Source organism: Phoenix dactylifera, chromosome 16, assembly GCF_051530095.1.
Source record: "Phoenix dactylifera cultivar Ajwa chromosome 16, Ajwa_hap1_PhDact_Kaust_v1.1, whole genome shotgun sequence".
Lineage (NCBI taxonomy): Eukaryota > Viridiplantae > Streptophyta > Magnoliopsida > Arecales > Arecaceae > Phoenix > Phoenix dactylifera.
In genome coordinates this window covers 18,896,599-18,909,124 of record NC_143205.1, presented here as the reverse complement: position 1 = coordinate 18,909,124, position 12,526 = coordinate 18,896,599, and the positions used below count along the sequence as shown (strand labels likewise).

The 12,526-nt window shown below is 37.6% G+C and overlaps 2 protein-coding genes across 7 annotated transcripts; both read right to left on the bottom strand.

Moving 5' to 3' along the window:
- Window positions 1-412: 412 nt before the first annotated feature.
- LOC103717588 (uncharacterized) lies at window positions 413-6,651 on the bottom strand. Of its 2 annotated transcripts, XM_089927888.1 has the most exons (6): window positions 4,689-6,651; window positions 4,398-4,610; window positions 1,595-1,660; window positions 1,272-1,355; window positions 1,053-1,178; window positions 413-807 (listed from the first exon to the last, which is right to left on the bottom strand). In XM_089927888.1, exons 1-6 carry the CDS (start codon window positions 4,872-4,874, stop codon window positions 673-675), a joined length of 810 nt encoding a protein of 269 aa, XP_089784014.1. In that variant the 5' UTR covers window positions 4,875-6,651; the 3' UTR covers window positions 413-672. The 2 variants fall into 2 exon arrangements, with proteins under 2 accessions (XP_089784014.1, XP_008804259.3); XM_008806037.6 differs by lacking the exon at window positions 1,595-1,660.
- A 1-nt stretch (window position 6,652) lies between these two features.
- LOC103717597 (ras-related protein RHN1) lies at window positions 6,653-12,425 on the bottom strand. Of its 5 annotated transcripts, XR_015974073.2 has the most exons (9): window positions 12,200-12,424; window positions 12,023-12,100; window positions 11,767-11,934; window positions 11,598-11,646; window positions 11,315-11,388; window positions 8,786-8,879; window positions 7,599-7,699; window positions 7,081-7,503; window positions 6,653-6,941 (listed from the first exon to the last, which is right to left on the bottom strand). XR_015974073.2 is itself a non-coding variant. In XM_088712631.2 (8 exons), exons 1-7 carry the CDS (start codon window positions 12,236-12,238, stop codon window positions 7,599-7,601), a joined length of 603 nt encoding a protein of 200 aa, XP_088568757.2. In that variant the 5' UTR covers window positions 12,239-12,425; the 3' UTR covers window positions 6,653-6,941. The 5 variants fall into 5 exon arrangements, 4 of the variants coding, with proteins under 4 accessions (XP_088568757.2, XP_008804271.5, XP_088568756.2 ...); XM_088712631.2 differs by lacking the exon at window positions 7,081-7,503 and having other exon boundaries at window positions 8,786-8,875; window positions 11,311-11,388; window positions 12,200-12,425; XM_008806049.6 differs by lacking the exon at window positions 7,081-7,503.
- Between the last annotated feature and the right edge of the window lie 101 nt (window positions 12,426-12,526).

The window sequence follows — 12,526 nt, the reverse complement described above, 5'->3', positions numbered from 1 at the left end:
CTACTTAACATTAACCAGAGTTCAACCAACGAAAACTAGCAGAAAGATAGATTTGTGCAAATGGACAACTTTACAAAAAAAATTATATAAATATGAAAAGAAAAATTTGATTGAATACAAAAGATATCATGGACTAAACTGCAAAAAATCCTTTGTACTAATGCACACGTTAGGGTAAACGGCATCCTGCTTCAAGTTCTTCGTCCTCTAGTCATAGCATAATCACAATTATGTTTCATTTTCTTAATCATTTTCTTAAAGCATATTGCAGCCTACTGATTTTTGTTCCTCAATTCCTTCAACCATCTTGCTCCACCTAATCTAGCACCAACATGGTACGAGCAATTAAAGAACACCTTCTACAATTCTTACAACCAGAGTAGAAGTATCAGGAGAGCTCACCCTACTAGAGTAACCAAAACAGTGTTCTCAAGAAACTTTACATTCATTTTGATTCGTTGAATACAGACCACAAAGCATTGGTATCAGCAATTTAGTGTCAAGAACGCGGTGAAAAAAGTAACAACTATCAGCTGAAATGAATTTCAGCGTTTAACTCAACGCTGTGTACATCAAGAACTAGTAAGTTCGGATTGATAGCTAAGAAAAAATTAGCAGGCTGGTTGCTAGTAGCAACCGTTCAAGATCAGTAGAATGAGGACAAACACCCTTTTACTTCTTATGCATTCTAGAGTCAGAAGAGTTCTGACGCAGAGGTGATAATGGCTGTCTCGATGAATCTGCAACATTGAAATCAATCACCCGCCCCATAGGGCTGCTGTCACTTTGGCCTGATTTAGGCTTTCCCTGAACAACAAAAGGATTTGATAAAGACATGATACAAGAGAACGAATTGAATTAAAATATAAGAAACACCAATCTATCATTGCTATGACCTATGACAACATCACAAGTGCTTCTCTTTTATTTCTCTTATCCTTAATTTCACATGTGAACTAGTAGTAGTTTGGCATGAATCATTAAAAACAAAATTCATAATTCAGATAGTTAGTCAAAGCTTGAAAGAAAATGGGGTTTAGTTTTCATCTCACTTTAGCAGAAGTACCAGCAGAGCTTTTGCTGTCAGATCCATGGTGATTTCGTTCTCTCTTTAGCAGCCTAAGCAACCTCTTGTTCTCTTCGTCCAAAAGTTTATTTTCTTCAAACAGTACCTTGACCTTGTATAAAATGTAATAGGGTAAGATTTAATAGAAACAGAAATGAGGTGAAATATCATGAGGTGAAATAGAGATGAGTTCCAATATACATACCTCTTCTTCAGCTCTGTGGAGATTAATCCTCATGTTTTCCTTGTCCTTTTTCAAGGACTCAACTTCAGCAGCTAATGCTGCCAGCTAAAGCATGCAGCATTTTCCAAAAATATAATCAGCATACAAGGATCAACATACAGACAAAATGGAAGCGGGAGAAAGAAAAAGGAATTGAGGAACAGAATCTAAAACAAACTTCACGAGCATTAGACAGTATGCAAGATCATGTTTTGTTTTACTCAACAGTACATTCATCTGCAAACATAATACAAGTGAAGGTCAAATGGAACCCCAGTTCTAGAGTTAAGGATTGATAAACTTGCCATTTTGCATACAAACTCAGCATAGCGATATAACATCTTAGAGAAGTCACAGAAGTTGCATTGAACCTACAAGCAACAGAGGCAACAAAAACCAGCAAAACTTAGTTCACCAGGTTGCAATTAGCCAATTTCAGGCTAGATCATGGTACCAGATCATCACGATCCATCTTATTTCAGTAAAACTATATTGCTTAAAATTACTAGAAATAAAAAGAAGCAACTAATCATTATTTCTTAGGAAATCTCTGAAAATAATGAAATACTAAGAAGAAAAGATGTTTGGTTGTCTAATAGATTGGCCATCTAATAGCCTGATAGCTTGACATAAAATGTGAAATACAAATAGCTCGAGCTAATTGGAAATATGGGAGATGTGGTCTAGAAAAAAATAACTCATAAGTGTGAATTCAAGAAAACCAATTTGCCTATATACCCAAGGGTGTATAGCAAGAGTATCAAAATGATTTCTAAATGGCAATTTGAGAAACCAGACATGGTTTTCTAATTTTAAAAAGCTGATGAAAATCACCAAGATAATTAATTTACCAATCGATGACAACATGCAGCACCTCAAACTAAGCATACTGACAAATTTGTCTTAAAATATAACTGTCATAAGCATAAATACACAGGAAAATCAATGTAGCTCCATGCCAAAAAGTCAGCTATGAGGTTGGGCACAAGAATACTAAGATGGTTTTATAATAGATGAAAAAAAACTTGGACATGAATTTCTTATAGGGTGGCTAATGACAAAGAAAAGTTTCTAGATTCATTATTTTTAACAATTTTATATACATGTAGAAAACTTATTTAATGTATACAAACCAAGGAAAATATCAGATAGTTTCCACATGTAAAAGGCCCTCACCTCATTACACCACAGCTGTTCAAACCTGATAGTTGTTGAAATAATTATTACCACAGCTTGCCATATAGGCATCTAGCTAGCCCACAGGCAAATTAGAAAGAGTCCACTGGCTAAGCCTGCCTGTTCAGCTATATTCCTAGGCATCTTGTGGGAATCCTAGATAGATGCTCCAGAAGACACTAGCTCCTTTCAGCAATAAAAATGGAGCCATAATATCAAAAAAATATCAAGGTTGTTAAGGGTCTGCTTTGGCAGAAAAATCCATCCTTCTAATGACCTTCATCAAAAAAATTGATATTAGCCTATTAATCTTATATACAAGTGCCTCACAAAGATTTATAATTATCACCTCAAAAGAACTTCTAGATATTATTGAGAATAAATCTGGGTTGACCTTGAATTGCATATTCTTACACTTAATGATTTCCAAAATCAAAACCATCACCAAGCTTCTATCCTGATGACCACCCAATATTCACAAGCTAAGGAAACATGTGTCTCATAACCCTGATATTTCCAACTTGATTCATGCAAATTATGGTTTAAATTAACTAGCTTGATCATATACAACCAGATGAAGTTCCCAATTCATACACAGCATGTATTGATCAACAACGATATAATCCTCTTCAATCAAATTAAAATGTTGGTACATTGAAACATGCTTCTTCTCTCTTCAAAACCATTACAAAAAAAATATTCCAAATCAATATTATACACCTCATGTCCTATGGTTTGATTGTTTCATCTATAGGCTTACAGAATTCATAAATATGACTAGGCTTCCAATAATAATCTTTGGCTGAAAACTAATAAGATGCAATGTAACACATATTTTATATTATTCACAGGTTCTTTCTTTTACAAAAGAAAATAGAAAGAGGAATAAGAGAATATACCGGTGATTATATAAAGGTTCTCTCTAATTCAAATAAAACTTTTCTGGAGCGAACAAGAGGATGTGATGGTTTTTCCTAAAACAATAATAGCTCCTTGAGGCCTATATGGACAAAAACATATAATCACCTAGGGCTATTTCAAGAACTAAACAAGAACTGAAATCAAAAGACGAGGAAATACTTCTCTTTCATGATCGGGATGCCTTTACAGCCCTCACTCCCCTAACTCTTATAATGAGTTAGATGAACCATAACTAACAAGGAATACAAAAGCCAGCCTTCTCTCTCAAAAAAAATTCTGTTATTTTTTATTTCCCTTTTTGATAACTTTTTGATGCTCCTTTGTTAGTTTGACCCTAAGACTTCTAGGAACATATTAGTACAATAAGGAGAGCCTTTCAGATAGCATGGCTTACCTAACCAAGTCCTCTTTCTTTTCTATGCTTCACTTTACACTAAAGTTATCCAAATTTCTCAAACAACGTCACAGATAAAGCAAAGATGCATAGTTATTCATACAGTATTACAATGTGGGAAGATGTATAACTTTCACAATACAGTTTCAGGCTCTATTTTCTTGCATTCTGACGTAAAATTGTCACAAAAGTACTAAAATGGGTAGGTTATCCAAGAAATCTGCACAACACTTATTGGCTGATTAAATAAAACGGGTAATGTCTAAAATTTTGCGGTGGCATCATAACATTCAACTCGGTGTTGATGCATGTTCACTCCAAAGAATGAAATTTTTTTTCCATAAGGAACCGCCTCTAAGGATATTAGGGTAATGAACAAGACAGCAAAATCCTAAAATGTCTCTCCCACAATTCTGTTTATTATATTTCAAAGAAGCAAAGGTTACTGCATACCTGTTCCCACAATTCTGTTTATTATATTTCTCAATTTACAATTCTCAGCATTCTTGCTCAAAAGAAGCATCAAAAGATCGAGATTCAGAATACATCCCTGTAGTTTGATCCACAAAGATAAGAAATATATGCACAATAGAAATCGATCAGAATTTGGTACTCACAGACGAGTTGTCCTGCAACCGTACTCGAAGTTCGTCATTCTCCTTGGCCAACTCATCGCAGGACTCCATGACCCTCTCAAGATCCCGTTCATACAGCAAGCACTCCTTCTCCAACTTGGCGTATTGCTTCACCAAATCATCGTACCCCGACGCCGCCATCTCCTTCTCCTCGATGCACCTCCTCAACCCGTGGGCGTTCATAGTCGCCTCCGCCTACCCACATCAAAATCAAAACTTCCACATAAACAACCAACCCCTAGAAACCCAAGAACAAGAAGAAAGAACCCGAACCTTGTGCTGCTCCACACGCTTCTCGGTGTCCTTAAGGCGCTCTTCGAGGACGAAGATCCGATCTTGGAGGCGGTGGCGGGCGTCTTCGGAAGCGAGGAGCTTGAGACGCAGGTTCTTGGCGGAGATCGCGAGGCCGAGCGAGTTCTCGATGGATTCCCGGATGTATTCGTCGGTCTCTGCATCCATGGTCACTAGGCAGAGCAAATAGATAAACCCTACAAACCCTCAAGATTTGGCTGCGGTCAAGAGGTTGGGAGTCGGGACCTTGGAAACCCTGGAAATTGGAAGGTGGGGAGGCAGAGGAAGGGCCGAGAATCGATCCGGAGCCCTCGGAACTACAAGAACCCTAACCCTAGGAAGGATCGAGAGAAGGGATACGAGAGAAACGAGGGAGGAAAGGGGGAGGAGTTGGGTTTAAATGGGTTGAAGCGGTATTAGCCGTTAGGAAGGGATCGTCTACTAGAACTTGAAACGGAGCGGTCATTGGAAAACTACCTACAGTGGATCTTATTCCAAAAAGAATTCCATCCGTGTCACCAGTTTGTCCCTGTTGCGGAAACCACCCGGAAGACATGGATCACTTGTTTTTCCAACGCAACAGAGCTGCAGCAGGATGGAAGGTGATTCAACACCCCGTTTTATCCCAAATTCATTCCTACCATCAAGCTGTCGAATTTCTGCTGCAAACGAAGGATTCTAAACTGACAGTGGTAGCTCAAACTACTTTGGCCTATACATTGTGGTTAATGTGGAAAGCTAGAAGTGAAGAAATCTTCCAGGACCGGATGATGGATGCTGAAGAAATTTCGAACAAGGCTTATAGTCTAATGGCTGCATCTCAGAGGTCCTTGAAGGGTTCAAAGCTGAAAAAATCTGCTATCTGGAGCTCCTACATACCGCATGAATTTGCGGATCATTCACGTAAAACCATTGTCTCTTGGACGCCATGGTTCGTTTCGCCTCAATGGAGCTAGCGCTGGCTTTGTAATCAGAAATGGAGATGGTCAAGTTCTTCGTTCTGCAGCACTTCCTGTTTTCGCTACTTTGGTTCTGGTGGCTGAACTTACGGCAGCTAGGAATGGGTTAAAAGCAGCAAACACATCCTTCCAATGTGACGGAGGAAGATTCAACGGCAGTAGCAACATGGATCAATGGCCTTGATATATCCCAACACTCATCACTTAGAAGTGTCAAAAGAGTGCATTGATTAATGATCGCAATCCGAATGACCGTATTTTCTGACATATTTGACTGCTAATTAAAATTGAAATCAAAATAAAGTTTAAATACTTAAAAAAATTCAGGATTGAGTTTGGAAAAATTGAAGCATTCTTTTTTTTTTTTAAGAATCGGAATGGGAATAAAACCTTTTCCCCACTAAACAATTGTAGTGAAAGCCATTCATTTTGGGGCTGCTACGCGGGTGGGCTGGTCCCTCCCCCTCCCCTCCTATTTTTAACCAAAAAAAAAAAAGCCATTCATTTCCATTTCAAAGTCTGACTTTTCTAACCAAACATGCCATAAATCTCTACGTTCTACATCTTCTCCTATCTCCACACTCCGTGTGAAGCCAACTAGTGGCAGGTCTTTTGCGGAGTTCAGTTCGGACTTCGGACTAAAAATCTCCCTCTTGATATTGTTAATCTTGTTAGAACGGATGCCAAGGGTACAACTTTTATTCATTTGTAGTGGCTGATCTTTCACTCTATGTTACCCCCCAAAAAAAGGGATTCTGATTCTGGAAGTGATGAGTAAAGGGATCGGCTCAATGAAACTTTTCCGTGGTAGTGGTTTTCAAACCATATGTTTTAAATCATGTCGATCAAATCAGGAGACAGTAACCAGCCAGAGGGGTATAAAAGAAATAAGAGATGTCACACCGCCTCTTCCATGTATCGCAAAATTACATGGTTGAGAAATGTTAGTTTTCAGGCACCAAGGCATCCTGCTCCTATACGGCAAACTGAAATGAAATTGGTTCAGTAATTCATTTATTTCATCAAACAAGCATCACAGAGAGCTAATATAGGTTAAAGAACACTTGTTCAAACAAGCTGCTGCATCTTGCCCAGAAACTTGGGTGAAGCTCACCTGATATTTTTCGTTTATGAGATTTTCAAACAGAAGAAATATGAAACAGCAACGACAGCCTCCCCAAATGCAGGGGGCAGGACAATCTGAACGGTTCTATATCTTCAACTCATTTGCTGTCTTGCACTTCCAGTAGCCCCCAAGTGGTTCAACTTTAACACCCTGCACGATTACAGATTACATCAAAGTTGAAATAACATAAAGATGAAAAACTTCATATCAACTCAAGAATAACTAGATTTCTCACAAAAAAAAAAGAAAAAAAAAAGAGAACAAAAACTCAAGAGTAACTATAGCTTACGGTATTCAGATAAGGGACAGCTGAATATGTTTAAGATAACTGAATCATGCAGTGCTAGTTAAGTCGCACTCATTTCAACCAGGATATCCTAATTATGTTGAAAACTGTGGTCAAGACATACAGATGTCGATTAACTTTGAAATCTTTCTTGCTTGCAATTTCCAAAAATTCAAGCATAATACAGGCAGGAAGGGGAAACGAAAGGGAGGATAGATGAGTAGAAATTGTAGGAATCAGACAGGATAAGAACCAACATCCCAAGATTCCAGGTTGCTTTCCACCATCTCAAGAAAATTGGGGAAGGGTGTGATTGTGCCTCCATTCAGTCCTCTCATTTTGCCTTTCTGCTTCAAGATTCTCAGTTTGCAGGGAGGTTCAGGTTAGTTAGTTGGGCACTCGAACGATGATTAAATCTTTTAGTTCCTACACATGATAAAGAGATGCTCACACATCTATCTTATCTTCTTTAATTTTGCTTGTGAAATTATCTGAAATCTGTTAATTTTGCAAGACAATACCTAAGAGCAGCATGATGAAGTCTGCAATCGCTCAGTAGGTCTGTCTGCAAGAACCATTCCTGTTGGATTCTGAGCTGGCTGAGCACGGGGTAGGCGTTTTGCTGTGTGCAACCAAAATAAGTAACAAAGAATTAGCAATCTGTAAGAAAATGAACAAAGTTGCAGGTGCAGAATCTGACCAAACAATAGGTCCATGATATATTAAACAATAGCAATAAGCTAGAGTAGATTCAACTCATATTGATTGGTTGTTAAAGCAACACCCTACAATTAGATCAGCTCTTCATAGATAAACTTGGGATTTGCGATCCCAGGTAAGATCGGTTCAGGATCATGGGATCCTTTTATGTCAGATAGGAAGGGCTGTTGCAAGACAGCTAAACCCCAATAATCTTGTCGAATTATTTAGAAAAAAACAGTGTTCTGTTTCCTTCCCAGATTGTAACCGATGCAGATCTATAAAAAGCCTTCAAACCTCAGACGAGAATTTTATGATGTTCAGAATTATGAACACAAAATATTTTATCGCTTTGTGCTTATAGAAAGACAAATAAGAAACAAAGACAAACAAGCTAGAATAGCATAAGTTGTATAATGAAAAGGTGACAAAGGCAACATTGATGGGTGCCACTGTTAAACTTTCCTTCAATTCATAATGAAACCACTCAATTCATCAAAATTATTGCACTCTTGTTAACAGACTCATTAACTAAAACCTATAACATGATCATGGTGAGAGTTAATGTGAATGCCAACAATATCAAACATAGCACACATGAAAGCCACCTTGTAAAAGTCCTTGCAAGGTATGATTGCGTATATGCATGCTCCCTAACTGGAAACTAATGCATACAATGTCAAACCTCAGCCATTCATTGGCCATCACCACCATTATCTCTCACCAGGTGGTGGTGATGGTCAATATTCTTTTGGGAAAGAATGACATATATTAAGCCTAACCATGGGAGCAACCTGCAAGTTACTACATCATCCAAAAGAAAGCAACAGAATGGTAATCTATCACCTATATAGGTGAGAGCAAGAAACATATGGCACGACAAAATCATTACCAGAATCAGTTATTACCTAAGGAAAAGGGATCTCCATTAATTTTACAAGTATTTGTAAAATTTACAAATGAGAAAATCCTTATCCTCTAATATGGCAAATTGAGAATTAACACTCACCAATTTCATAGAATATGTCATTCACATTTATTGCAGTTTTAGCAGAGGTTTCCATAAAGAAGAGGCCATTCTCCTCAGCATATGTCCGTGCTTCCTGTAACATCAGACATCATCAGTAATGACGAATGAATCCCCACAAAATCCAATGTCAACGTATAAGAGAACCAATGGCGTATTAATAAATCATCTCTACAAGGTGTAGACATAATTCGCTGTCTGCAAATAGTAAGGAATCAAAAAGAAGTATTGCTGCACAGACTCGTAGTTATTGAAACTCGTAGTTATTGAAACCCGATACATGAACAAAACATAATAAGAAACAAATTCTGAAGACCAAAATTTCAGTATATCTCATTTATGCAGTACGAAAGGAAGCAAATTCCAACATAGTAATCCATCAGTAAGGACAAAGCACAGGCTCTAGACAATATCTTAGAGTCATGTCCAAGCATAAGCCTAACGGTTATGTCAAAAAAAGGCTGAAAATGAACACAAATGAATGAATAGAAGATGATGTACTTGATACATATTCATAACTGTGGAAACAACCACCTATCCAGTTGTTAGCTGCTAAAAGACCAAAGAGACCACCTATAACTAATTGTATGGGCACAGATTCCTGCAGCAAAAGTCAAACCATATGGCATTCCAACAAGTACAAGTGCTTCATATTTTGTTCTCCTGGGTATTCTTTGAGGCTTAATGAGCAACCAGTATCCCAGAGAATAAATAGAGAAATCAGAGTTATGAAAATTACTGAAAATATATGATTGAAGAATTTGTAATTTTAAATCTTTTATACTCTATGAAATGCCATTTTCACTTAAAATCACAAATTTCTCTTTATCATTATTAGATTCTTAAATTGGAGATAACTTTCATGTAAGTTTGATATCCCCATTAATCCAACTTGTAAAAATATTTAGGTATTTAACTGAGAGCATTTCAACCAACTCAAAATTTAGCAAAAATTGATCATATAGAATAACAAGATATCCTATTGTGTTTCTTCCTTGTCTATAGGTCATATAAAAATCAAATGATCATTGGATGGGATTTTATGTAAGACTGGTTTCCTAGAAAGACAGGAGGAATCTGTTAATCATAAAACTCAATTTTCAGGATTTATGACCCATCAACTTTTCCAAAATGCTATCAGAAGCAACAAAATGAGTGTTTCATACAACTCACTTATTTCCAGTTTTTTGTATAGTACTGTTTTAGTAAAACCTGAAAACCAGGCATCCACTATAATTCATTGACTGTCCTTTTATATTATTGATTTGTCCCATTTATTTAACTGTTTCTCTCGTTGTCATTTATATTTCTATCTCTAATTTTTAATAGCAATCTGCATTCTAACTTTCTCCCGGACATTTGATGAATTATGAATTTAACTTAATTTGTAGACAACCCCCCTAAGCACCCGATGCACAAACATGAAACACTAGCCTAGACTCATCCACCCAGCCATGTGAGTGCATGTGCAAGCATGCAACAGCTTAACAAGGTGCCCTTGACATCACCTACTTAAAAATTACGTATTGTATGTCGACATCCAACATGTACTAAAACAGGACTTCTAATGCCAAAGACATATAGGAGAAGGCTGAGGTGAATTCCACAAGGAAACAGTGGTTCAGGTTTTGGTCAGCCAACCATGTTTGATGCTCTTACAACAACAACATGCTTAGGCGCCTTAAATAAATGTTCCAGATAACCGCACCATAGATGATATAACATTGCTTAAGTTGCTAGGTCATGCTATACACCTCTATGCAAACAAAAATGAATAAATAAATTATTAATGAATGTTATATATTCTTTTTCAGACTCTGTAATAAGGACAGTGAGACTATTAAATGAAAGGTAAAAAGACAATTGGAGAAAATAAACAAAGGGTCCAGCTTAATAAAGAAACTAACTCAAGTCCGCAGCCTAACTACATGTAAACTATCAATGGATTTAATGAAAGTCCTTTCAGCTAAGTCATGCTACATGATGCTTCAATTGCATTTTTCTAAAATCATAGATTCGCAAGGATCAATGACTACATTTATGGGGTCTACGAATCTAAATAAGTGCAGAAACTCAAAAAAAGTCAGACAAAAACAGAAGATATAAAACATAGAGCAATTGGATCCTAATTTACTGTGCACTGAAGGTATTGATATGTGTATATGAAATAATTAATATGGCCTTATGATCATTGTATTAAATGTCCTTCAAGAATGTCAGGTATCACTAAAATAATTTCTTATCTGGATCTTCCAGTGTTGCTCCAAACAAATAAATAATGCAGTTGCAGATAAGATAATCTAATCCACATTGAAAGTTATAAATGGAATGCATCACATAATCTTTTTGCTACCAAGAAAATCAAACCAATTAACCCCATACCTGAGACAATGAAAACATGTTATGAACCACAACTTCCATTGGAGATGGTATTAACGTTTCTTTTCATCCATTTAAATTATGTCATCAACAATACGATATGAATCGAGGCAATGGAATCAGTAGACTTGCCTCAGCTGTCACCTTCCTCTTATCTTCCAAATCGGCTTTATTGCCTGCTAAAGCTGTCACCATGTTTGGATTACCTGCATCCAGTATCCACCTTAGCATACACGTCTAGCAACAAATACACACACACAAACATATATATATATATATATAATACAAACTTCATTCAATCTTAACTCTACCATTTAAAAGGTTCGTCTTTACCCAATTTACATACCATTTAAAAATTTCAATTAAAAAAAAGGTAGGAGAAAGCATGAAAAGAGTTTCTTCGCACAATATTAACCTTGTTTCTGTAGCTCCTGAACCCACTTTTTAGCTCGCTCAAAAGACTCCTGATTCATAAATAGTAACTCAGGGAGGAACAAGGATTTATTCAAGACCAATGAAAGAACTTTAAAAAATCTTGAAAAGAAAGGTAGAGCAAAACTAGGATAGGACGGCCATGATCTCACCGTGGTGGTTATGTCATACACGATGATGGCCGCAGCAGCACCCCTGTAGTACATGGGAGCCAAGCTATGGTACCTCTCCTGCCCCGCCGTGTCCCAAATCTCGAACTTCACCGTGGCATCATTCAACGCCAGATTCTGGGAGAAGAACGCGGCCCCAATAGTCGACTCCTGCACTCAACCCAAATCAATTTACCCCCAAACCCCTTCCGTTATCGATCGAAACAGAAACCCTAGCAGCAATAGAATGAGAAAACACCTGGAATTCGAAGAATTGACCCTTGACGAATCGAAGAACGAGGCTCGACTTGCCGGCGCCCATATCTCCGAGCAGTACCTGAAATCAAACGGATCAAAGACCCAAGATGAGAAATTCGGCGCAAAAGAAAGAACAAGGATTGAGAGGGAAGAGAGGGAGAAGCGGGAGTTGACTCACGAGCTTGGCATTGATGTTGTTGTTGCCGATGGTGGCCATGAGAAAAGCGATCGAGAGAAGGGTTTGGGCTTCGAATTCGAATTCGAGAGAGAGAAAGGGAGCAGACGAGGACGAGGTATTGGGGATCGAAGGAACAGAAGGAGAGGCAAAGAAAAGAGGTCTCGTGTTTTTTCTTTCCGTATCAATCGAAGTCCTCCAACGAAAGACGACGATATTTTTTTGCCGTAAAACGTCTTTTATAGTTTAGAGAAACTATATATACACTCCGTTAACGTAGTCGAAACCTCACCCTTTCGTGAACCATACTATGGCCCCCACTCTCACAGG

Excerpts from the sequence above, each read along its gene's own strand:
- LOC103717588 (XM_089927888.1), bottom strand. The coding sequence starts at position 4,874 with ATGGATGCAGAGACCGACGAATACATCCGGGAATCCATCGAGAACTCG. Across the intron at positions 1,356-1,594 it reads CTGAGTTTGTATGCAAAATG|CTGGCAGCATTAGCTGCTGA; the intron begins GCAAGTTTATCA and ends TGCATGCTTTAG. Across the intron at positions 1,179-1,271 it reads TCCACAGAGCTGAAGAAGAG|GTCAAGGTACTGTTTGAAGA; the intron begins GTATGTATATTG and ends ATTTTATACAAG.
- LOC103717597 (XM_088712631.2), bottom strand. The coding sequence starts at position 12,238 with ATGGCCACCATCGGCAACAACAACATCAATGCCAAGCTC. Across the intron at positions 12,101-12,199 it reads ACAACATCAATGCCAAGCTC|GTACTGCTCGGAGATATGGG; the intron begins GTGAGTCAACTC and ends GTTTGATTTCAG. Across the intron at positions 8,876-11,310 it reads GAAGGTGACAGCTGAGGCAA|CACGGACATATGCTGAGGAG; the intron begins GTCTACTGATTC and ends TGTTACAGGAAG.